The following is a 27,687-nucleotide window of genomic DNA, read 5'->3' as shown; positions in this document are numbered from 1 at the left end:
GTTTGTATTTCCCCCCAGTCACCTGTCCTGCCTTCCCTACCATCATTCTCTTCCTAAAATGGACGTTTATGTAGCCAGCCATGATAAACTCTGCAAGGTTTAAATATTTTAGCAATTCACACTAATGTAGTCAGTTAGAGCTATAGCGATGCACTGCTACGGTCATTGCATGTCATTTAAATCAAAGAAATGGTGGTGGAGTTGTATAATGATTATATATGGGTATAGTTTTTGCAGACATTGAGCATTTTTGGCCTGAGGCGGCCCGGGAGAGGCCTCCACATTTTCTATGCAGGAACACCCCTGTAATGCACCAATACCAATATTGGATATTTGAATATCCATCTGATAACTGGATAAGTATTCTCAGAATCATGTCAGCAATCAAAGCAAAGGAATTTTTATTATCTTCCTTTTTCATACATAGATGGGTGTTCTATCACTCTAGTTGAGAAAAATGGATTACATCTCAGTTATTTTTGTTCATTGACCTTAAACCTGTGCTCTAGGCCAACATTGATGGTAGGCCAGAGGCCAAACAATTATTATTTATTATTTAGGTTAGGGCTGGCCAGAATACCATTTTACAGGCTTCAAATTATCCTTGGTGTTTCCAAACAAATCTGAATACTCTTACCCAGAGTCAGACAAGAAGATAGGTGCCCTTCTCACCTCTGTGTGTGCGGTACAGAGAGAGAGACCTGCAGCACTAGCTAGTTCACACAATTACTGGAACTGGATACGGACCATTAGCCTACCGCTACCGTCAAAAGTAATGAAATACACTTTCCAAAACTGCCTTATTTACATGTTTGTATTTACCACGTGTAGAAATAACAATGAAAAATGAAACGTAATTTTCGAAGTAGATACAAAGTCTGAACTATCTTCTTGACAATCGGCTGCCAGCTGTGCATAGTGACTGCCGCAGCATCTCTAAAGCAATATTGTAACTTCCATCAACACAACTAGACTGGCTAACCTACAGAAGAACCAATCATGGACCACTTTGTAAGAGAGGAAAGTGATGATGAATTCGGGCCAAACAAAGATCCAGAACCTGATATATTTGAACCAGAATTTACAGAGGAGGAACTACAGGTTCTGGAAGCGGAGCCGGCAAGGAGGGAGACTGAGGTGGTTTGGGCTCTGTACTGCACAGAGAGGAGAAGGGTACCTATCTTCTTTTCTGACTCTGGTGTGTTCCTTTAAATATCGGTATTGGCCATTGAAAAACCCATATCGGTCAGCCACTCCTGCATGCCCTAGTTTGAGTGGCTCTATATACGGAAGTCTGAATAGCATCTAATGATAATAACTGTAAACAAGTGGTAGGTATGATAAATAGTATGACGATTAGGCTTGATCTAGAAGTTTATTATAATATTTTTTAATCTATTTTTTTTCTCCCCCTATTTTCCGTATTTTTCTCCCATCCCCAATTTAGTCGTTATGCCAATTCCTTCCTGATCGTTGCGCGCATTTCCCCCCCACTTGCCGGCCTAGGGAGGGTTGAAGACTATCACATGCTTCCTCGATACATGTGGAGTCAGCCAGCCACTTCTTTTCACCTGACAGCGAGGACTCTCACTGGGGGAGTGTAACGCATGGGAGGATCACACTACCTCCCCCAGATCCCTTCCTTGCTGAGCAGGCGCCCCGACCGACCAGTAGGAGTCACTGTTTACAACGACCAGGATACATACCCCACCGGCTTCCCACCCGCTAACACTGCCAATTGTGTTAGTAGGGACGACTGACCAAGCCGGAGGTACCGCTGACAGCTGGATTAGATCCCAGAGTCTCTGCGGTGGTAGGCGAGCGCTTAGTCTGCTGCGCTACCCAGCCGCCCCTATAGAAGTTTATTTTCAAGGTTTATGTTGCATTGTGTATGTTTGATCTTTATGTTTAAGATTAATGATAGTGTGTTGCAAGCCCATACGGACTGGCCATACCTGGGTGCATCACAACACTTAAATAAAAGAAATACAATGAATGAACATGGTTTTGGAGCATCCCTAATGTATTCCCTAAATTATGTTACAGGTTCAGTATGCTGTTTCTTTTCACTGTATTTACGTGAAAAGAAATTATGTCATAATTTACTTTATTTATTTAAATATACTTTAATTATCTTATGTCATCATGAATCAAAACAAAATGTTTATGGAGCAGTGTGATATTTCACACTATATATTTTTGTTCTTTATGTAGTAAATATACAACGTAGACAGCAGTGAAACAGTAGCTTTCTATATGGTATTCTTTGTTTAGTGTCCCAGTTTTGTTTATACAGTTGTTCTTTAAAACATTTTATTTTTTAATTAAATGTAATTGTATTATTATTGTTTTTTAATGTCTCTCCCAAAACTATGTTGTGCCCATTTTAAAGTTTCATCATTTCATGACATGCTTTTCTATTGTGTCCGGTCCCAGATGGTGAGCAGCGGAGCGAGACGGATGGAGCATGTGGTGCTTCTGGCCAGTAAACTGTCCAAGTCCCAACAGAGACAACTGGCCCAACTGGGCCAGCGACTGGGAGGGAAGATGGCTGAGGGCTTCTCCAGTTCAGGTACACACGCTGCTGGAGTTGTGTGACATTCCAACACAAGAGACAGCAAGGTGGTCTGGTGGGAAGAGAGGCTGTACCTTTAAGCGGAAGGTCATAGGTTAAACCCCCTGTGACAGCTAATGGGGACGATCCCTATTGAGGTAACCTTGAATAATGCAGCGAACCACCAGGCCACCCCATCTCCATGTACCATATCATAGGGTTAACGACGGTAGAGATGTCCGATATTATCGGCCTACCGATATTGGCATTAAAATGTAATATCGGAAATGATCGCTATCGGTTATTATTTTTTTTTTATTTAACCTTTATTTACCCAGGCAAACAAGTACGAACAAATTATTACATACAAAAGCAGCCTGACCAAAAAGCAAACGCCTTTTGAGGGAAGGGGGTGGGGGGGGGGTGGGAGGCTGCAACAAAAACAAGGTTATGTACATGCATACAAGCAGGGCTTGACATTAACTTTTTGGCTCACTAGCCACTGTGGCTAGTGGTTTTCCAAAGTCACTAGTCACTCAGCATTTTCACCAGCCAAAAACCACCACACAAAATAATATTTTTATCAATACATTTCCATTTTATAGTGTGATGAATATGTTTAAAATCAAAATGCATATGATCGGTATCATGATCCACCATGAATGCATGAAAGGGGGGGGGGGGGGGGGGGGGCGGGGGACGTCGTTTCTGATTATTGATTATTGATTACCAATAATGGCATTCGTTATTGTAGCATCATACACTGATGTGTCACGATGTCATGTATGTTGTGTATGTCATAAATGTCACTATACATTTAAAATGGGGGACCCTGATGTAAACAAGACAAACGTCTTTCTCTGGTCTGCATCCCCTTAACAATTGTGTGTATTGAGCCGTACTGTATTGTACCCATTCTGCAATCTGTTAAATAAAGTTTTCATTCATTCATTCATTCATCGGCTGGTTGGCTATGCTAACAAGGCCTGATCAGCATGAAATCTACGTGAAATCGTTCTTACCTGTGGCCGGTTGGATCCCAAAAAGGATTTCCCAGTTATTGATCGCCATCTGGTAGATCGATATGTCCATTGGCTGATGCTATATTCCTTTACTGCATACTGAATTCGGCGTCGCAAAAGGTATTCCATGCGATCTGATGAAGGCATAGCTTCACGCTAACAGAAAAAGTAGGCCTGAATGAAAAAAATTTACATCCGGTCTGAAAACAAGGAGTACTCCATTCTCGAGACAGCACCACTACCAGGATCTGGCCGGTAATGCACTTTTCCGAATTGTTGTGGGAGTTGTAGTATTATGTAGTATCACTTGGATTGACTTAATTATTGCCGATGCCTTTTGTAGACTACAATGTTTTTTTTTAATAGAAAAAAAAGTCACCGGCCACTGTGGCCGGTAGAATGCCACAGCCGAATTCTACCAGCATTTGGCCGGTGGCCGGTGTTAATGTCAAGCCCTGCATACAAGTAAATAAAATAAAAAATTACAGTAGCAATAGTATACAAGGAAAATTACAATAAATAAGGGGGAGAGAAGGAAAGAGAAAGGGATAGTGAGAACCAGAGGGAGAGAAGAAAAGGGGAGATGCACAGATAGTGTTTACATTTAGAAAGCCTTATTGAATGCATCCAGTGAAATTAACACATCAATGCATACTTTTAGTGTCAAAAGTATGCATAATGTTGTGTTAATTCCACGACAAGACATATGTAATGTTATTTACCTGAAATTATTTCATTTTTGAGGGGGGGGGGGGGGGGGGGGGGGGGCGGGGACGCGTGAATATTAAAGGCAACCAACTTGTGTTCAGCTTTTCGTTCAGCGTTTCTCTGATTGGCCACACGGCCAATCCATCAATCCACTAGCACACGCCCTTGCGGCGCGGCAGAAGCGCTGGTCGAACCAGCGGTGTTCTGTTGTGTGACTGTACTACAGCGGTGTTCTGTTGTGTGACTGTACTAAACTCTTCCACCACATGACCGACATTTGACATACAGTACACCTCCTATCTATGTTGGGATTATGTTTGGTCATGACAAAACAATAAAAATCGCTACTGTTAGTAATGCTGCCACCACCCACTTCAATGACAGAGCTCTCATATTTGCGAATGCATAAACTATATCTTAAATTATGGCGATGTGTCTAATATGGCTGTCGCGAAGTCATTGATAAGCGACAGCCATATTAGACACATAGCCATAATTTAAGATATAGTTTATGCATTCGCAAAATATGAGAGCGCGCCGCTGTCATTGAAGGGCTTCCTACAACAGAGCACCGCCGCTGCTGCTGCTGAAGCTGTATCAAGCCGGCGGCGGCGCACGAAAGCCGGGGATAAACCACCGCGTCGCCCCGGTGGCGCTTCAGGCTCAGCAGCCTCCACGGGCGAAATAACATATAACGTTACAGTTCCACACTGATGTACAGTGAGTGTCTAATATGGCTGTCGCGAAGTCATTGATAAGCGACAGCCATATTAGACACATAGCCATAATTTAAGATATAGTTTATGCATTCGCAAAATATGAGAGCGCACCGCTGTCATTGAAGGGCTTCCTACAACAGAGCACCGCCGCTGCTGCTGCTGAAGCTGTATCAAGCCGGCGGCGGTGCACGAAAGCCGGCGATAAACCACCGCGTCGCCCCGCTGGCGCTTCAGGCTCAGCAGCCTCCACGGGCGAAATAACATATAACGTTACTGTAACTGAGGGGTACAATTCCCTGACTGTATTACTAGATATGATACTTACTACCACTACCTTTGTACTTAATATTCGGCCACCCAGTACACGGCATAAATATATTATGATGAACACTGTCACGTAGATGAAACGGATCCAACACAAATGTACGAATTAGAAATAGGTCTTTATTTCTACACAGCGATGGTGTGTAGAGCAAGCACTTAATCAAATCAATCACATTTATGAATGGAATTAGTATGCACTTTTATGGCAAGAGTATTCGTCGGTATATCAATAGAGAATGTCCAATCTCTGAAGGCGCAGGTGGTACATATACAACCTGGAATAGTTAAGGAATAACAGCAATGGTACTTTAATGATTATATACTGGATACGCTAGGGGGGGTTAATCCGGTCGCTTGTAAGCCGACAGGAGTAGGAAGGGGGGGGGGGGTAGAATCCGGCTGCCTCATCCGGCCAAGGGTATCCCAGGTGAACCCACTGTAGTGCTGTTCAATGCGCCGGCGATCCTTGGACCACAGATGAAAGCAGGTGGACTCTTTGTGGGCCGGCTCTCTCCGGTCCACGGGGGAGAGACGTGAAGCGACCTCGTCTTGCAGAGCGTCTCCTCACCTTGCGTCCTCTCCAGGGGGGGGGGTTCCAACACACGGCAGTGTCGGGGGTCTTTATCCATGGAATAATCAAAGTATACAAAGCATAATCCGTGCCTGGGAAGGCGGGCTGTCGTCGGTAGAATAATCCGGTATACAGGTCCACTCGCTCGTCGGCTCTGGGGCTCCTCGGGTGCAGCTTCACGTGGGTCAACCACCCTGGATAAGCAGCCAGTTCTCTGCCCGAACGATGGGGTACTGACTACGGTAGTATTCTCACCGCACGAAGCACTATATATTAACAGACTATTATTAGCTTAATAGACTACGTCCAACTCGACGATATAGTGCCAAATATGACTATTCAAATATTAATATACACGATGTCTCAATACCGATGGTAGGCGAACTTGGCCTTACTCCCACACGTGGCGTCGCGGGGAGGCTTTACGTCTGTGACTCTATTGGAGGGTAAGAAACTGGACTGAAAAGCAAGTCCTACTTTAGTAGCGCAGTATATATACGCACTATGAACAAATAGTCCCATTAGTGGTGCGGTAGTCAGATTCCTACGCGGAACTAAGACTTGTTCGTACATGTGGAGCGGTACGTTTGAACTGGGTCTGAGGGGTATGGCAGCCTGGCACCAAGGTCTCGACCAATAGTAGAATGGAGACTATTATGGGATGTTCAGTAGGCTAGAATGGATATTCAATGCATATTGTACAAGGAATATACAAGGGATATCAGGGAATATTAGAGAATATACAAATACAATTAAATATATATATATAAATAAATATATATATTCGGTTTAATCTGGCCCTTCACAACAGCCACCCCCTGATTGGTCCCAGACCTAATCAGTTAAACAGAGACAGATTAATCACGTTGTCTATTTACACATAAGGGTTTGCTGTAGGGGTCAGTCAACTTCACAAAGTCATAGGGTTATAGGGTCATGGTCATCATCGATTGTGTCTGGGAGTCGAGGCAGTTCTATGAGCCTCGCCACGGGACGGGTGTAAGTGCGACCCTGGACGAGCACGTCAGCTGCTCGGACCTTGCCGTCGGCACCGGTGATCACTTTGCTTACGCGGCCGGCCGGCCACATAGCTCTGGGCAGTGATTGATCAATAATCATGACGACTGTTCCTTCTGTCAAATTGTCTCTCTCCTTTACCCACTTCTGGCGGGTCTGTAGAGACGGTAGGTAGTGCAGTAGGAAACTGCTCCAAAACTTGTCGGCTAATACTTGGCTGTACCTCCACATTCGTCGGCCGTTCGCTTCTTCAGGCCGGTACATTGTCTGGGGTAATGCAGGATCTAGCCGCCCCATCAGGAGTGTGTTGGGGGTAACTGGGTCGATATCCGCCACATCACTGGAGACATATCCGAGGGGCTTCGAGTTAAGTACTCCCTCAATCTCCGTGAGGACTGTCATTAGGACTTCTTCCGCCACAGTCTGGGCCCCAAGTACTGCGTACAGGGCTGTCTTTATGGAGCGCACTTCTCGTTCCCAAGTGCCACCGAAGTGGGGTGCGTTTGGGGGGTTGAATTGGAAATCAACCTGTGCTGGAGCGAGGTGGGTCTTAAGTTCTGGGCCCATAGCTTGGAAGCTCTCTCAGCTCTCTTTCGCCGCCTTTGAAGTTTGTCCCATGATCGGACAATAGGGTAGACGGTCTTCCTTTCCGTGATGTGAATCTACGGAAGGCCATAAGGAATGAGTCTGTGCTCATGGTCAGGAGAAGCTCGATGTGTATCGCTCTGGTGGTCATGCATTTGAATACAATACCCCACCGCTTCTCGGTTCCTCTTCCTTTCTTTATGTGCAGCGGGCCAAAGCAGTCTATACCCGTTGAGTGGAATGGCTTGTCACCGATTCGGAGGCGACATGGAGGAAGGTCAGCCATCCTTGGTATGCTGGGCTGCGCGCGCCACTTGCGGCAGTCTAGACATGTTCGCTGGAAGCGTCGTACCGCCTCTCTTCCTTGTAGGATCCAGTAACGACGTCTGATTTCCGCGAAGACTCTTTCTGCTCCTGCGTGATGTACATCCTCATCGTATTTCTTTATAATCAGCTCTGTGACCTTGTGTCGGCTGTTCAATACGATCGGGTATTTAATGTCATCCGGTAGATTGGGGGCTCTGCGTAGGCGACCACCCACTCTGATGAGGGTATGAGCGTCGCTCTCGGGGGCCAGATGAATTAATCTGCTGTCGGATGGGACGGGCTTTCCTCCCTGTAGACAGGCCAATTCATCGGGGAACGAGTCTCTCTGGGCTCGCTGCAGTAGAAGCAATTCTGCTTCCTCGTAGTTAGCTGCTGACATATCAGCGGGGGACTTGCACTCCGGGTGGTACCGCAGGAATGTTCTTTGTTGTGCACTCTCTATGGACGTGCAATCGTCTATGTTAGGGTCGGTGGAGGCTACGGTGCTCAATCCACAGAACACAGACTTCTTATTTTCCACCTCCTCTGGACTTGCTTCCCTCGGGGTGGGCATGGGCCACTGTCCTTCCGGGAGTCTTAGGAATGCGGGGCCGTCACTGTAGACATTGCGACGGGTGAGGTCATCCAGGGGGATCCCCCGGGTGATGACGTCAGCTGGGTTCTGTTTTGTATCAACGTAGCGCCACTCTGTTTCTCCGGTTAACTCTTCGGTTAAGTCTTGAATCTCGGTGACTCTGACTCCCACGAAGACTTTGTACTTGCATGAGTCCGATTTGATCCAGGCGAGTACTGTCGTGGAATCTGACCACAGGATTGTTCTAGACACCGGTATGGTGAGCTCACGTTGGATGAGCGTGGCTAGGTGCGCTCCGGCTAGGGCTGCGCAGAGCTCTAGACGTGGGATAGATTGTTGCTTGCGTGGGGCTATTCTCGAGCGGGCGAGGACAAATGCTGTGTAGATCTCTCCCCCCCTTTCTTGGGCCCGCAAGTAGGCTACTGATCCGTATGCGACCTCTGAGGCGTCACTGAAGACGTGTAAGTCCATTTTACATGTCTCTGGCCTCACCGTGGGTGGGAAGTAGCTTCGGCGCATATTAACGCCTGGGAGTGAGTGGAGCTCCATCTCCCACTCTCTCCAGGTGGATGCAAGGTGTGCGGGAATGGGGTCGTCCCAGCCCTGGTCCTTGTCCCACAATGCTCGTACAATCATTTTTGCCCTGGTGGTGTACGGTAGAATACATCCTAGCGGGTCATATTGTCGGGCGAGTGTTGTGTACACGCTCCGTCTGGTGGTCGGCGCCGCCGCCGGCCTTCCCTGCTCCGTAGTCAGGGGCTTGTGTCTGTAGTGAAGCGAATCTGTTTTGAATCGCCACACCAATCCCAGGGTCATCTCCTGGGCTTCTCCCGGGATTGTAGCCATCCAGGTCTCGCTGCTGGCTGCCTTGTCCTCGGAGGAGAGGCTGCGCAGTACTTGCGGATCGCTGCTGGCCCACTGCCTGAGATCAAAGCCGCCTTTGATCAATGAGGCGCGGAGTTTAATCAGGAGAGCCTCGGCTTCTTCCTGGGTTGAAAGGCTTTGTAGACAGTTGTCTACGTAGAAGCTGTTCTTTACGCTGTGTCGGACCTCTTCGTCCGCTGCTGGGTCCTCTGCTACATGTTTCTGTAGTGCAAATGTAGCACAGCAGGGGCTGCACGTCGTTCCGAAGGGGAGGACTTCCCATTGGTAGATGGCTGGGTGCTCATCTCCTGGCTTCTCTCTCCATAGGAACCGTAACAGGGGCTTGTCCGCCTCTACTAATCTCACCTGCAGGAACATTCCTTTAATGTCCCCGCTGATGGCCACCTTTTCCTGGCGGAAGCGGAGTAGAACGCAGAGTAGGGAGGGGCCGAGTGTGGGACCGGGCAGTAACTCTTTATTCAGATTTTGGGATCCGATCTGGTAGCTGCAGTTAAATACTATGCGGTCTTTACCGTTGTGATGGACCTTGTGGTGAGGCACGTACCACGATTCAGTGGTCTGGTCAGCCTCTTTAATGTCCATCTTTGTGACGTGTCCCGCTGTGATGAGCTTCTCAATCTCAGCGCGGTATACACTCTCTTGGGCGGGGTTCTTGGCTAAGCGCCGCTCCGTGTTCAGCAGGTACCGTTCTGTGGCGTCTGTCTTGGCGTGGAAAGTAGGCATTCCTTCTCGCCGCAGGAGTGGCGTGGCGTATCTCAACACGCCGTTGACCGGGACTCTCTTGGTCCCTGTCTCGAGGAGGTGAATGGCGTAAATGTCATCTTTAGAGCGAATGTCTTTCTTTCCGTTCTTAAAGGGCATTTGTTCCAAGGTCCATAACCGCTCTACGTGTTGCAGGAGTGCGGTTTCTCCCTCTGTGACTCGGGAGTGGAGACATCTAGTGGCTGTACTTCGGTTGAGAGATTTGGCGAGCGGGCCTTGGAGAGTCCATCCCAAACGGGTCTCGACTGCTGCAGGACAGCCTCGGGGTCCGGTATGAACCCGGTCTATCGGGACAATGAGGTCTGCATGGTCGGAGCCTATCAACAGGGTCGGCATAGCATTGTCTATGAGCGGGATCGGTAACTTGCGCAGATGTACATATTTCTCCATCAGCTTGGCGACGGGGTATGTGTACCGCGACAGTCCTATTTCTTGGCTGGTGAAAGCGTCTGTAATCTGGTACCGTCGCTCAGGCTGGCCGCTTGCTGCGATAGAGAATGAGACATTCTCGCCCTTTATCGTCTTCAAATCTCGTCTTATTGTCCGAATTGTCATTTGGGTTTCGCTTCCCCGCAGCCCTAGCTGGGCCGCAGCGGAGGCGAGCAGCAGGGTCTTCTCTGACCCGTCATCGAGGACGGCGTAAGTGTCCAGGACTTTATTCTGGTAGCTTAGTGTCACACGCACTACTTTTAGGAGTACTCGGGCTCCACTGCTGCTGGCGGGATCGATGTACATGACGCTCGCTTTGCGGCTGGATGGTGCGGGTGAAGGGCGCCGTCTGTTACTGTCGTGAAGTATGTCCAGATGGGCTCCATCGCACTTGGTGCACCTTTTCTTTAAGCGGCATTCGGCTGCCATGTGTGAGCGCGCACAGCGAAAACAGCGCTTGTTGGACTTTATCCATTGACTTGCTTCCTCCGCGTTCAGCTTGGGGAAGGAGTCACATTGCGCTAGCCAGTGTTCTTTCTCACAGTAGGGGCACACTATCTTCCACTTCTCCGTTCTGGAGGGGGTACTGTGGCTCCTGCTGCTCGGTACTGACTCCGATTGGTGCATCACAGTCACCGATCTTCTTCCATCATTTAGTCGTCTGGTTCCTTCTCTGGAGCCAGGGGTGCTCCGTCCGAATGTATCTAGCCGTAGGCTGCTGACTTCTCTCGCCAGGAAGTCTGCTAGATCGAGGAGGTTCGGTTCGGGGCCATTCGGGTCTCGGTGGTCCCTCTGTCGCCTAAAACGCTCCTGTCGAGCGGGCGGCAGCTTCTCCAAGATCCTTTCCACATTTGAGTTGGCGTAAAGTTCATGCCTCCCCTTCTCTCTCTGCGCTCCCAACATCCCTACCAGGGACTGCACTCTGATGGACAGGTCGTCCAGTGCTCGATTGTCTATTGCTGGGGGTAAGCGGTCGATGTGTCGGATCTCCTGGATCACGTAATCCCATATGCGCCCATACCTCTGGTCCAATGCTACCAGCGCTGCTGTGTATGGGGTGGTGGAAGTCGCGTAGGCGAGCGCTATATTATGTGCGCGGGGTACCTTTAAGTGCTTCAGTAGGATGGCGTATTTATGGCGTTCATCCAATACATCCACCAACATGGTCTCCAGACACATGCGGAGTTCCGTATACTGGGCCCGGTTCTCTTGGGTGAAGTCGGGTACCATAGGCGTGCCAATGTATGACGCTGACTGTGGATACATCGGCGAGCGTTGGGGGAGAGGCCTCCTAGGCGAGTCTCCTCCCGCTCCTTGGTATGGGCTGGTACCGGCAGTGTACCATGGCCCGCTTGTCCAGGTGCTGTTCCTCGGTGCGGGTCGTGCGTCGTGCTCACCCGTGTATAGAGTCGGGGGTCTGTAGCGCAGCTCCGCGGGAGTATAGCCTGGGCTGTACCGGACCTCCTGGTCCGGTAGAGTACTGTGCTGTCGTCGGGCGTGGTTCTCCTCCTCTTCCTCTTCGTCTTCAGTTAGGTCATCCAGTGCTTGTAGTCTCTGGTTTAGCCTCTCCACAGGATATGCTGCTCCTTCCCGGTTGCTAGGTCTCGCTTGGACCGGTGGGGGGAGGTGGTCTGTGGGGGGTATAGACCTCGTCTGTTGGTCAAGTTCAGGGTTGTTTACTCGGCTAGGGGATGCCGCCCTGGAGGTGTGTCTAGACGAGTTCCTGGAGCCTCTGGCGGAGGGAGAGGGTGTTGTCCGTCTGATCAGCTGTTCTATTAGTTGCGCTTGCTGCTGTCTGTCGCGCTCTGCGTCCCGTAGAGCACCAGCAGCTGCTCGCTGGCTGTCTGCTCGGTCTCGGGCCACATTCTCTTCTCTCTGAATGCGTCTTAGTTCTAGACGTATATGCTCTTCTTCGCTCCGCTGCTGGATCTGCAGTCGGTCGCGTTCAGCAGCGGCGTTCAGGCTGATGAGGAAGGCCTGCTGTAGGGTCCTCTCTGCCTCGCTGGGAGAAGGCGGTTGTATAGGGGAGCCTTCCCTCGGGGTACTCCTTGCGGAGCCTTGGAGCTCTATCTCCACGGTGCTCTCCCCGTCTTCTTCCGTGCCGAGTTCTCTCTCGGTAGCGTTGTATTCCTCCCGGGACTCGTCGGGGACTACTTCTTCAGTACTGGCGGGGTGTGAAGTCATGTCTGGTTCCCACTGGTCCCCACCGTGAACTTGGTCAGTTACATTAGAACCCGTAGGGGCCTCTATGGTCGGGGTAGTCTGGGCGTTGGGGTTAGACATACTTTTACTTTCTAGTTTTACCGCGTTTACTGTTAGTAGAAGACTAGGTTGTTGACTGACAGCGTAAGCCTCTAAGTACTGAGGGAGCCGTCGTTCGCGCTGCGGGCGTTGGTTAGGAGGATCGTTTCGTGGAGTGTTCATCATAGGCCATTTCAATATTAATAACACTATATTAATATTACACTAATTACCCTCCGGCTCGAAGGACCAATTGTAACTGAGGGGTACAATTCCCTGACTGTATTACTAGATATGATACTTACTACCACTACCTTTGTACTTAATATTCGGCCACCCAGTACACGGCATAAATATATTATGATGAACACTGTCACGTAGATGAAACGGATCCAACACAAATGTACGAATTAGAAATAGGTCTTTATTTCTACACAGCGATGGTGTGTAGAGCAAGCACTTAATCAAATCAATCACATTTATGAATGGAATTAGTATGCACTTTTATGGCAAGAGTATTCGTCGGTATATCAATAGAGAATGTCCAATCTCTGAAGGCGCAGGTGGTACATATACAACCTGGAATAGTTAAGGAATAACAGCAATGGTACTTTAATGATTATATACTGGATACGCTAGGGGGGGTTAATCCGGTCGCTTGTAAGCCGACAGGAGTAGGAAGGGGGGGGGGGGTAGAATCCGGCTGCCTCATCCGGCCAAGGGTATCCCAGGTGAACCCACTGTAGTGCCGTTCAATGCGCCGGCGATCCTTGGACCACAGATGAAAGCAGGTGGACTCTTTGTGGGCCGGCTCTCTCCGGTCCACGGGGGAGAGACGTGAAGCGACCTCGTCTTGCAGAGCGTCTCCTCACCTTGCGTCCTCTCCAGGGGGGGGGGTTCCAACACACGGCAGTGTCGGGGGTCTTTATCCATGGAATAATCAAAGTATACAAAGCATAATCCGTGCCTGGGAAGGCGGGCTGTCGTCGGTAGAATAATCCGGTATACAGGTCCACTCGCTCGTCGGCTCTGGGGCTCCTCGGGTGCAGCTTCACGTGGGTCAACCACCCTGGATAAGCAGCCAGTTCTCTGCCCGAACGATGGGGTACTGACTACGGTAGTATTCTCACCGCACGAAGCACTATATATTAACAGACTATTATTAGCTTAATAGACTACGTCCAACTCGACGATATAGTGCCAAATATGACTATTCAAATATTAATATACACGATGTCTCAATACCGATGGTAGGCGAACTTGGCCTTACTCCCACACGTGGCGTCGCGGGGAGGCTTTACGTCTGTGACTCTATTGGAGGGTAAGAAACTGGACTGAAAAGCAAGTCCTACTTTAGTAGCGCAGTATATATACGCACTATGAACAAATAGTCCCATTAGTGGTGCGGTAGTCAGATTCCTACGCGGAACTAGGACTTGTTCGTACATGTGGAGCGGTACGTTTGAACTGGGTCTGAGGGGTATGGCAGCCTGGCACCAAGGTCTCGACCAATAGTAGAATGGAGACTATTATGGGATGTTCAGTAGGCTAGAATGGATATTCAATGCATATTGTACAAGGAATATACAAGGGATATCAGGGAATATTAGAGAATATACAAATACAATTAAATATATATATATAAATAAATATATATATTCGGTTTAATCTGGCCCTTCACAACAGTTACAGTTCCACACTAATATGGCTGTCGCGAAGTCATGCCTCTCCCTCTGACAATATCATAATGATGTGTTTTCTATATTATATCCACAATCATTCATCTAAAAAATTGTATGGGCTTTGATTAAACATGTAACCTACACCTACTGTAACTTACTGTACCTCTGCTTCCTACAGCACAGCAGGTAATGGCGTTAATCAATGGAACGCGAAACATAATAACGTTACGCTTTCTAGTTCAGCGCATTTCATAACTGTATGGGCTTTGTTTATACACGAGTGAATCTGGTAGTTGGTTGTTAAAAACGCGAAACATAATAACGTTACGCTTTCTAGTTCAGCGCATTTCATAGCGCTCCACTGCTACCGCAGCCCAACACAAGTGCGTTGGAACAGCAGCCACAAGTTGGTTGCCCGCGCTGCCGCTCGCGCGCGCTCCTTGGATTTCATTTGGGACGTGGGACGACTGCGCTTGCCTGCGCGTGGGGGCGGGGGGGCGCGGCCAATCAGAGAAAAGCCGAACACAAGTTGGTTGCCTTTAATATTCACGCGGGGGGGACCCCACATATATCGGAATCGGAAATTAAGAGTTGGACAATATTGGTATATCGGTAAAAAAGCCAATATCGAACATCCCTAGTTAAAGGGTATGTTTTGAATTTTGGACCCCTGATCCTATTTCTTACTCTTTGATGTTGTTGTCGAAGTCCTTTCTCAGCACTGATCCATGCTGTGCCTCATACTGGACACCCAGCTCCTCCTTAGTTAACCCACACACACAACTGATGTGAAGTTAATGAGACCGTTGTTAAATAAACAAACAAACAACAAACACTTAAACATATTTGAAAAGCTTCTATTAAATTATTGGGTGCACTGCGGAATAGGCGTCAGTAGTACCTGTTACTTTACATCGTTTTTGTGGTGAACTAGCTGGTGCTGCAGGAGTGAAGTATGAAAAGCAGCATGGTGCTAAGTAGGAAATAGGGCTCTGGGTCCAAAATTGTTAACTTAACCCTTCGAACTATGGCATCATTACCACCATTCTGGCATTATGTATTTAGGAATGTTCAAATGTTGTGTAATGGCTTCTGATGCTTGATATGAAGACGCAGTAACATACCTCTATCCGGGGTTTGAATCATTAATCGCTGTGTTTTTTAACAGTCCTGTATTGCGTACTACTGTCGCTCGCTGTACTGTCAGAACTCTCTCTCTGTTGCCTGGTAATGGCAGGCAGAGCAGCAGAATGCAGACGTAATTGAAGGGATTCCTCATAGGTCGTTTGAAAGGGCTGTCTGTGATGAAGCAAGGCTAATGGAAAATAGAAGTGTTTCTTGCAAAGTCTGACCGGAGGGGATGGGAGTCGGGAGCTTTCAGAGAGCTGTTCACATTTGAACTTAAGGCGAGGCAAAGCGCACTCAGCCCGGCATGGAAGAGCTTTTATTTGATTTTTTTATGCCCCGGAGATATAATTACGGTAATTCCGCACATGTCGGCTTCCGCTGGCTTGTTGACTGAAGAGGCAATAAGCCCGTATTAACTTTTTGATTATAATTCTGCGTCTTTGTCTAAAGCCCTTCTTTGAAATTAAACCGTTCCTTCGGCCCCCGCGCTGTAATCACTCAGAACTGAAGGCATTTGATAGTGAGCCCTTTATTTCTCCTCCAATAGACCCCCCCCCCCTTAAACAGAAAAGAAAAGCATGGGTAATTTAAAGAATTCATGCTTTTGTTGTTTTCAATGACTGATGTTCAATTAACTCATTTACAAGTTGTATTAAGTTTAGCAAATAAGGGAACAGATAAATAACATTTCAATGCAGTCAAAAAAGCAATATTTAGATGTTTACACTTTCGAGTTTGGTCACGTCGAGTCACATATAAGCCGCACCGGTATATAAGCCGCAGGGTCGAAAAATGGGGAAAAAAGCCGCGGCTTATAGTCCGAAAAGTACGGTAATTGATGATAAAAATCTGATACAAAACCTCTCGATGTCTCTCTTTCATAGAGAAATTTGTGGTATCTGTGGTGTGCAATTGGTATCCTTAATGGAACACCGTGAGCCTTCAAACATAACAATAATTGTGTGTAAAAATAATATGTGGAACCGGTGAGATTACATTTTTTTTCTATTTCATCATAACTACAAATACCCTGTTTGTTGAAAACATCTCCTAATGTATGTATGCCTTGCTTTTCCCATCTAGGGAATCTTATAGGTCATTTTCCAATCAGGAGTGCATTGTTATTGAATAAGGGAGTATGATTATGCCATTTATGTGGGTTAGAATATTTTTTTTGTGTTTCACGCCATATCCGGATCGCATGAGTAATTATGGGGCCAAATTTCAGTTTGCATTGCTTAATTGATACTTTGGTGTATACTATGTCCTGCAGTCTCTGTGGTACTACTATATTTACTTCTAAATTTCTCCAGGATACTGATGCTTGGGGTTCAAACCAGGTTGTCAGTGGTCTTAACACTTTGAGTGCCACTCACGAGATTTCTCTGGTTTTTTTATAGGTGGTTGCTAGCCACTCACAAGATTTCTCTGATTTTTTTTTTTTTTATCTGAAAAATGATTGCATCACCCGAGTATAGCCGAGCGGCGCCGGCGATCACTGTGGAAAAAAGCGCCCCCTGTCGTCTCCCAGATGACATAAGTGATTTTGGAATGGACTCAATGAAAATGAATGGGGAAAAAAATCCGGTACTCCACATTTTCCAGTTCACTGATCCAGCCGGGGCACAGTTCATTCTGGAACCTCAGATCCCCGCTGATCATGGAGATCTACAGTATCGCGTTGGATCCATACACGTATCGATTTTTTCGAATGGTGATCAGGAATTGGAATATACCAGTTGGATACCATCTGATGTCAGGTAAGGACTCTATGTTATCAGTGTTAGGATAATCAGAGTAAGTTTGATGAAGTTATAAGCTGTTTTGTGAAATGTCTTCTTTCGGTTTCACTGTAAAAGTCCGTGAGGAAATCAACGGAGCGATTATCCGTGCGCGGCCGTAATGTGCTTGCGTGCACGTATAAATATTGATCATCTAGCGTTTATTTGAAAACGATTCATAAAAAGGCTGACGAATATCAACGTTGTGGAATATTAGAATGAGCTGTTTTTTTATATCAAAACGGGGGCTTTTCTAACTGCTCTGAAACGGAAACGACGCGATAAAAAAACAATCTGCCTTGACAGCATTGACTGGAAAATAGTCTTTGATAATGCGATGGGCAGATTAGACACATAGCCATAATTTAAAACATAGATTAGGCGATATTAACGTTAACATTGGCGCCGATGGTGGCATTCAGCCGGTAAAACGGAAAACCAGGCGTGGCGCTCAAAGTGTTAAAGTGTACGCCTTAAAATAGTGGAAACAATTTGGAAATGCCATCCCTCCGTCGGCTTTGTTTCTCTGTGCGGTGGATCTTTTTATACATGGTAATTTGTTATTCAAAATAAATGTATATGCGGAAGAGTGTAATTTTTTCTAGTAACCATCTGGAGGGGGTAACGGAAGCATTGAGCTGATGAAGTTGATTCTAGGTAAGACATCCATCTTAACTATTGAAACCCGTGCCTGTACTGAGTTTTTAATCAAATAGTATTTTATTTTATTTTGGATTTCTATGTATGTTTGTGTTTCACCGTTTGGCTTATGGTAGGGAATACTTCAACTCCCAAACATCTAAAGTGTTTAACCATTGGTATTTCTTCTGGAAGACTTGTATTTTTTGCAGGGGCGTTCAGTGGAAGGAAAGCCGACTTTGGCCAGTTTATCTTAAATCCCGATAGGTCGCCAAAGTCATTAATCAACTTGAGAAGATGAGGCATTGCGGTGTTAGGGTTTTGCATGAACAGTATTACGTTGTCCGCATATAGACTAATTTTGTGTTGTGTGCCCTTGATTACGATTGGTTCTATGAGTTGGGATTGTCTTATATATTGTGCTAAAGGTTCTAGTGATAAATCGAATAGTCCGGGACTAAGAGGGCAACCCTGTCTAGAAGAGCGTGATACCGGAAATATTCCGGAGGTGATTATACCTGTTGTAATCATTGCTGATGGGTCTTTGTATAATACTTTAATCATATCAATGAATCCTTTTCCTAACCCCATCCTTTCTAATACTGCCCATAGATAGGACCATTCCATCAAAAGCTTTCATTGCATCCAGGGACAGCATCGCCTTAGGAGTGGTGTCGTCCTTGCTGGCATCTAGTACGTATAGTAATTGTCTTATGTTGTCAGTGATCAAACGGTTTCTTATGAAGCCAGTTTGATCCGGATGAACTAAAGACGTCATATGCTTTTGAAGTCTGATGGCTAATACCTTAGAGAACAAGAGTAACCTTTTATATATATTATTTTTGTAAGTGAAGATTGGTGAAAGTTAGGTTTGCACTTCAATCCCAATAGGGAAATTCATCTTGGTTTGATAATTTTTTTGTGTCAAATAAAAACAAATGTTATTTGAATGATTTCCTTGGCGTTTCTAGTTTTCAAGAGAATTTTTTTTATTAAAATCGGATTTAATTTTTTTTTATCTGAGATTTTATTTTTAGGCCATATCGCCCAGCCCTAACAGTATGTGGTGTTTGTGTATTTCAGTGCTTGGAAGCATTCAATCCTGAACCATTGACCTCTATAGGTTATGTTAAAGTGGTATGTGGTCCAGTTGTGCTGACTCTGATTACGTCCTCTTATAAATTGACAGGCTTCAAATTTGAAAAAACATAATCTTCATAGATTTTTCCCATGTTTTCTATGCAAAATAAATTTCTTCAAAGTAACTAGTAACTGATGGGATCAGATAAATGTAATTTAATGTAGTGGAGTAAAAAGTTCAATATTTCCTTTGAAATGTAGTTGAGTAAAAAATAAAGTACAAAGTCCCCTAAAATGAAAACACTCAAATAAAGTACAAGTAAAGCTACTAAAGCTACCTAGCATGTCCTATATGCTCTGTAAATACTAGTCAAGTCAAGTCAAGAGTTTTAATTGTCACAGCATACAAGTATACAATGAAATGCGGGTGGTCTTGCCCGCAACAATGTGCAATACAGTGGTACAACATATAATAGAATCCAATAAAAAAACAACATTGTGCAATAAACAGGTAACATGGTGTGACATCTCGGTATCTGTACATAGTTATTTACAGAGCATATAGGACATGCTAGGTAGCTTTGGTAGTGCAATACACTGTTCCTGTTATTCTAATTTAAAGTGGCCTTTCCTTTTGGCCATAAGTGTGCGGCATGAGTGTGTGCCCGCTCATGTTAAAGTGTTAAGTGGCTGCTAGTGTGTGAGCGTGCACAGCGTGCGTGTCGTGTGTGTGTTCATGTGTGCTTGTGTGTGGATAGTTCAGTGTTCTGTGGCACTCAATGTTCATTGTTCAGGGCTCTGATGGCCTGGGGGAAGAAGCTGAGCCTAAGCCGCTCTGTCCTAGTAGCTGGGGTTCGCAGGCGTCTGCCTGACCTCAGCAGCTGGAACAGGCTGTTATTGGCGTGGTGAGGGTCTTTCATTATCCTGCAGGCTCTGGATGTGCACCTCTTGTTGTATAGAACCTGCAGGGGAGGTAGTGCAATACCCGTGGTACGCTCGGCTGAGCGCACCACTCTCTGTAGGGCCTTCTTGTCTTGTGCCGTGCTGTTTCCATACCAGGCAGTGATGTTTCCGGTCAAGATGCTCTCTACAGCTCCTGAGTAGAAGGACTGGAGTATCTTCCCCGACTGTACTATGTACAGATACCGAGATGTCACACCATGTTACCTGTTACCTGTTTATTGCACAATGTTGTTTTTTTATTGGATTCTATTATATGTTGTACCACTGTATTTTTATTGGATTCTATTATATGTTGTACCACTGTATTGCACATCGTCGTGGGCAAGACCACTCGCATTTCATTGTATACTTGTATGCCGTGACAATTAAAACTCTTGACTTGACTTGACTTGAAGTACCCCAAAATTGGTACTTTCACTACCACACTATCAAGTGGTTAACCCTTTCACTGCCACACGACAAAGGGTTAACCCTTTCACAACCACACTACAGAAGGTTAACCTTTCACTACCACACTACAGCCGTATGTAGTGTGGTAGTGAAAGGTTAACCTTCTGTAATGTAGTAGTGAAAGGGTTAATTAAATACTTGATAATAAAACACTTGGTGAAAGAGTTCCGTAGTCATGCCGGTGTCCCGTGTCTCCCTCCTTTCTCCAGTGAGCCACGTGGTGGTGCCAGACGGAGCCCTGCCCACCACCCTCGCCACCCTGCTGGGCATCCTTTGCGGCTGCTGGGTCGTCCGCTACAGCTGTGAGTAACCGCAGGAGTTTTAAAGGAACACGCCAACATTTTTGGGAAATGGTAAATGCGCTTTACCAGAGTCAGACAAGAAGATAAGATACCAATTTCCTCTCTACTGTGCGTTCAGTAGAAATCTATCCGGCTGCGAGCTAGCGCAAATGAATGGAAGCGGATACAGACCACGAGCCTAGCTTGAAACTCCGGGAGAGGTGTTTTTGGCTAGCGGCCCGTATCCGCTTCCATTCATTTGTGCTAAGCTAGAAGATGGTAAGGGCATTTCCCATAATGTTGGCGTGTTCCTTTAATACTCTCCTGAAAAACTAACAAACAATTCTCACCAAGGATCTCCCCATCCCCCTTCTCACACATTGGTTGGAAGCAACGTGAACGGTTATTTAGTGAAGGTAAAGTGCATTTATATAGCACTTTTGTCCAAAGCACTTTATAATTTGTTCCTCACATTTGACCCATTCACTCACACATTCACACACCAGAGGCATGCAAGGTGCCAACCTGCTCATCGGGAGCAGTTAGGGGTTACGGTAAGTGTCTTGCTCAACACAAGGAGCGGGAACCTCCGGATTACCAGACGACTGCTCTACCTCCCGAGCCACTCTCACTAAAACATACATATGCTAAAACATGCATTATATACATTATACACACCTCTAAACACAAAACTAGTGTCAAGACGGGGGACGATCTCCAGGTAGTGGGCGAGAGGTCAAAAGGACACCGGTATGGTCCCTTTGTTTTATTTAATGACTTTAAGTACTCAGGAATCAGTATCAGCCGTGGGGAAGAAGTGGTTATTATCTTGGAACAATTGCAACAATATATTGGTTTATAAACAGAAAAAAACAAGAAGAAACAACAACAAACACAGTAGGGTTATAATGTGTCATAATGTTCCACTAGGTACCAGTGATCTGAAGTGTTTTACCTCCAGGCTCCTCTGTCCTTAGTACTGAGCCCAGTCTGCTCCACCACCACCAACACCACCACCACAACCCCCACCACCATTTTGGTTAAATGTACTCTCATTTAACTCGTGTTCTCGGTAACACACAGGGTGTCCTGAGAGACGGGAATTTGTTTTTGCAACAGGTGGGTGTTTTAGGTAAATAGTGTGTGGCTGGGGGGCGTATGTGCCTCCATACCTAATGTCAGACAAATAGAGTGGGTTGGGGAAAGAAGGGGGGGGGGGGGGGGGGGTTGGGAATTGGTGATGTGGGATTCAGCGAGGCTTCAGACAGTCGGTGGCAGTGGAAAGATGGCATAATTTCTTTGTAAATGATCCTTGCCATCCTCGATTCATGCCACAATGGATTCATAAGCAAGAATCTGAGGTATTCCTAGTCATTCCTCCCTCCCCTTGAACCAGGTATCCTTGACGGGGACGGGGGCGGGTGGCATGTGTAATATAAACTAATATAACTTTGTGTGAGAGAGAAAAACTGTAACGTTGTGTGTGAGAGAGGGAGAATATTTTATATATATAATATTTTAATCCTGTGTAATATATGATCTGTCAATTAAAATACAGTTTTTTAATTATTATTATCACTTTGTGCTTATAATAACAGTGTAAATCAAATCAAATTTATTTGTAAGGCCCAACAACACACGTTAATGTCCCCATGTGCTGGACACGTCTTCTTTAAACAAGTCAAGAAGAAACATAACAATAAGTCAAGAAAAAAACAAGAACACCATAAGGTCCAACAAATTTAAAATAAATGCAAATAAATGAATGAATGCAAACACTCTCAGACATACCCCACGCGAAGGTAAGGAAAAACTCACTAAAACCTAACAATAGGGAAAAATGCACCACAGGCAGTGTGGAGGAGAGAAACCTTAGAAAGGCCATTCAAGGGGGGATCTCCCTTCTTAGATGTCGGTGATAGTAGTGTTGGAAGACTGACAGTTGGTAAGCATGCACTCATGTGTGTAGTGAAACACAGATGAGTGCATGCAATAGCAACTGAACATTTTGAAAAATTTAAGATAGAGCTGATAGCGATAGCAACGGAACATTTTGAAAGATTAAAGATAGAGCTGATAGCGAATCTATTTGAGGCACAGGGGCGGCGCAAAGAGGGTTGCGTCCTCCCCGTCTTAATCACGGGACGTTCAACACTCCGGTCATCGCTCCGAGACAGCCGGAGACAGGGAGATAGGGGGCAGCACAGAGAGGGTCGCAACCTCCCCGACATCATCACGGGACGTCCAGCACGGTCAGCGTCTCTACAATTCGTAGCCGCATTTCTGCAGACCCCTCTCTGATTGGTTGAGCTCCATTTCTGCAGACCCCTCTCTGATTGGTTGAGCGAAGCCCCTCTCTGATTGGAAATGTACTACCAGATTCGCTTATAACGTTATTTCGCGTGACTTCGCGGTTTATTCATAACGTTATGCACATTTCACAACACAGCCAGCTGTCAGAAACTGTACATTGTAATGTTGTTATTTCGCGGCCTGCCCATTTGATGTTCCCAAATCATATTCAGAAAGTATCACAGAGACTTCTATTGACCAAGGAATTAGTTATTATTAGTAAGACACATTTCGTAGCAATTGACCACCAGACTCTTTCTCTTAATTAATATAAATGTTATATTGTAACTGTCTAGTTACACATTGGCTGCAGGCTGCAATTAAAACTTTGAATCTGAGAGAGCTCTGGTCAGCGAAGCCGCGAGCGATTATTATTGGTTTTTAATGACAAACCAATTACATAATCCTATCCAACATATGTGTAAAGGCACACACAACATATTCCAGTTAACGGTATATATTTTTTAATGATTCGTTATGGCGTAATCAATACTTCCATGCGTATAAATTGCGTTCGCGACCTCCATGTTTTGGGGCTATTCATCAGAAAACTCGGATCCGGGATTCGGCTCCCATCCGTCGGGCAACAACTGTGGGTTTTCAGCCTCTCTCTCTGGAGCTTAACGGAGTTTCGACTCCTGGCTAGAGGAGCTTGTCGCTGCTCATACGCATGCGCGCGCTCGGCCAATCAGAGAGGGGTCTGCAGAAATGGCCTCAACCAATCAGAGAGGGGTCTGCAGAAATGCGGCTACGAATTGTAGAGACGCCTCCGGTCACCACTACGAGACCGCCGGAGACAGGGAGACAAGAGGGCACGCAGAGAGGGTCGCATCCTCCCGGTCTTCATCACGGGACGTCCGACACTCAGGTCAACACTCCGGGACAGCAACTCACAGGGAGACGGGACAGGCGTTAGACAGCTTGCGTGATTGTAGTGAGCGGACATAGCAATAGATACAAGTGGTAAGCATATATGTGAATAGAATAGATATATGAAGTAAGCATATTATGTGAATAGAATAGAAGTACTTAACCCAGCAATGAAACCACGTTGACAGACCACAAACCATGTTGACAGACCATGGACAGAAGACGGTAAGGAGCTGATCCATGGCCTCGGTGGTGCATGTAGAGCAGTCACTGCAATCTTGGCCAAGATCCCGAGGCATCCATCACCTTGGTCAGTACTACGAGACAGGCACTCAGAGAGATGGGGGGGGGGGGGTTGGGACAGGGGTTAGAGAGTTCCCATGTTTGTAGTGCTGCAGAAAAGCAGACATGGGAGAAAATAGACATCCTAACTAAACTAGACAGATTAATCTAAAGGTCAGTCCCTGACCAGGTGAGATCAGGGTAGGTTGAAGGAGAGAGAGAAAAGATGGGTCTTAAGCAGGGATTTAAAAGCTTCGACAGAGCAGGCGCCCCTGACGACGGCAGGTAATTTGTTCCACAGGTAGGGAGCGCGGTAGACAAAGGCTCTGTGGCCGGCAGATTTCTTTTTAACCCTAGGAATCGATAGAAGCCCCGCATTTTGTGAGTGCAAAGCACGAGCGGGCGAGTATCGGAGATGAGATCGGATAGATAGAGCTGTGCAAGCCCATTTAAAATTTTGTAGGTGAGGAGTAGCACTTTAATGTCAGATCGGGCTTGAATAGGAAGCCAGTGTAGGGCGGACAAAACTGGTGTGATTTTCTAGTTCAAATTTTCTAGTTAGTATCCGTGCTGCCGCGATTTGAAGATTTTTGATGCTTGAATTAGGTAGGCCTGAAAAAAGTGCATTACAGTAGTCCAGACGTGATGAGACAAAAGCATGAATCAGGGTTTCAGCATCAGCCAGAGTTAAAATGGGGCGAATTTTGCGATATTACGAAGATGGAAGAAGGCAATTTTGGTGACATTTTTTATATGTACATTAAATGAGAGTGAGGAATAAAAAATTACTCCAAGGTTTTTTTATGGTGGAGCTCTGGGATACATGACAAGTATCAAAGTTGAGGGAGATGTACTGAAACAGGCCTCTGTGGTTTGGGGGGGCAACAATGAACATCTCAGTTTTATCTGCATTAAGGAGTAGAACGTTTTGCGACATCCACTTTTTGACTGCAAGCAAGCAGGCCTCAAGGTTTTGTAATTGGGAGGAATCATTTGGCTTAATAGGTATATATAATTGGGTGTCATCAGCGTAAAAATGAAAGTTTATGCCAAATTTGCGTATGATATTGCCAATGGGTAGCATGTAAATCGAAAATAGCAAAGGGCCCAGGACAGAGCCTTGTGGGACACCACATTGCACTGGGAGGGTTTCGGATGTTAAATCATTATAGACCACGCAGTGTGTTCTATCAGTTAAATAGGATTTAAACCAAGCTTGTGCGTGACCCCGAATGCCAACATGATTCTCAAGCCGACCTAACAGTTCATACACATTTTTTCCATAATCACAACACGTCCTAGTGCACTCCTTACACATGACCGTGTGGCCAAAGCGCGGCTCCAACAGCCACCATCCAGGTCTGCAGACGATGCAGCTGTGTGTGGTCCTGGTCTCACGCCCACCTGGAGGAGATGGATAACTTTGGCACCATGGTGCCAGGAAAACAACCTCTCCCGGGAAAGCAGCTACACTGGAGAGGAAATAAATAATAATCCCCTCAGGATCAACGGCGCTCTAGTGGAACGAGAGACTTTAGGCACCCTGGTGTAGTCGGTCGTACCCGCGTCTCAGAGGACCTGACGTGGTCTACTTACGTTGACAGCTTCACCCCCCCCCCCCCCAGATAACACATCATACACCATTAATTTATTCATTCAGTCTTTATGTCTTTATTTAATCTCGAAGGATCATTGAGAGCAAGCTCTCATTTACAATGACGTTGAGAAATACAAAACATAATATATAAACAGAAAGTCAATCAAATAAACATTTAAAATAATTCAAAACAACTGCGGACTGTGGTGAAGCGGTTTGCTATTAACGATTTAAACTGACCAATAGATACTAATGGATTGAGTCTTAAAGTGCATTGCCAAACATTCCACGTTTCTGGGGCACAGGAGCTAAAAGCAGATTTGCCTAATTCAGTGCATTAGAGAGCATCCTGTCGGCCGCTGCCTGGTACAGCTATACAGCACCACACAGGGCTCCACAGCACCACACAGGACCACACAGCGCCACACAGCACCACACAGGACCACACAGGACCACACAGCACCACACAGGACCACACAGGGCTCCACAGCTCCACACAGCACCACACAGCACCACACAGCACCACACAGCACCACACAGGGCTCCACAGCACCACACAGCATCACACAGCATCACACAGCTCCACACAGCACCACACAGCATCACACAGCGCCACACAGCACCACACAGCACCACACAGCTCCACACAGCTCCACACAGCGCCACACAGCACCACACAGCTCCACACATCACCACACAGGGCTACACAGCATCACACAGCACCACACAGCACCACACAGCTCCACACAGCACCACACAGCACCACACAGCATCACACAGCACCACACAGCACCACACAGCACCACACAGGACCACACAGCACCACACAGCATCACACAGCATCACACAGCACCACACAGCACCACACAGGACCACACAGCACCACACAGGACCACACAGGGCTCCACAGCTCCACACAGCACCACACAGCACCACACAGCACCACACAGGGCTCCACAGCACCACAGCATCACACAGCATCACACAGCTCCACACAGCATCACACAGCGCCACACAGCACCACACAGCACCACACAGCTCCACACAGCTCCACACAGCGCCACACAGCACCACACAGCTCCACACATCACCACACAGGGCTACACAGCATCACACAGCACCACACAGCACCACACAGCTCCACACAGCACCACACAGCACCACACAGGACCACACAGCACCACACAGCATCACACAGCATCACACAGCACCACACAGCACCACACAGCGCCACACAGGGCTACACAGCACCACACAGCGCCACACAGCACCACACAGCATCACACAGCACCACACAGCACCACACAGCACCACACAGCACCACACAGCATCACACAGGGCCACACAGCACCACACAGCACCACACAGCATCACACAGCATCACACAGCACCACACAGCACCACACAGCATCACACAGCTCCACACAGCATCACACAGCTCCACACAGCACCACACAGCAGCACACAGCACCACACAGCATCACACAGCACCACACAGCACCACACAGCACCACACAGCATCACACAGCACCACACAGCGCCACACAGCGCCACACAGGGCCACACAGGGCCACACAGCACCACACAGCATCACACAGCGCCACACAGCATCACACAGCATCACACAGGACCACACAGTGCCACACAGCACCACACAGGACCACACAGCATCACACAGCGCCACACAGCACCACACAGGGCCACACAGCACCACACAGCATCACTCAGCGCCACACAGCATCACACAGCGCCACACAGCGCCACACATCATCACACAGCACCACACAGGGCCACACAGCACCACACAGCATCACACAGCACCACACAGCGCCACACAGCATCACACAGCGCCACACAGCATCAC

The 27,687-nt window shown here is 46.8% G+C and overlaps 1 protein-coding gene across 1 annotated transcript in view; it reads left to right on the top strand.

Moving 5' to 3' along the window:
• bard1 (BRCA1 associated RING domain 1) overlaps nt 1-27,687 on the top strand; it is a 129,554-nt gene that overhangs the window by 77,179 nt on the left and 24,688 nt on the right. The window contains exons 8-9 of the mRNA XM_084311649.1: nt 2,437-2,572; nt 20,651-20,743. Of these exons, the coding sequence (XP_084167775.1) occupies nt 2,437-2,572; nt 20,651-20,743 (229 nt within the window). The remainder of the gene's footprint in view (nt 1-2,436; nt 2,573-20,650; nt 20,744-27,687) is intronic.

Source organism: Notolepis coatsorum, assembly GCF_963971535.1.
Source record: "Notolepis coatsorum genome assembly, chromosome: 3".
NCBI lineage: Eukaryota > Metazoa > Chordata > Actinopteri > Aulopiformes > Paralepididae > Notolepis > Notolepis coatsorum.
This window is presented reverse-complemented; position numbering and strand designations above follow the sequence as displayed.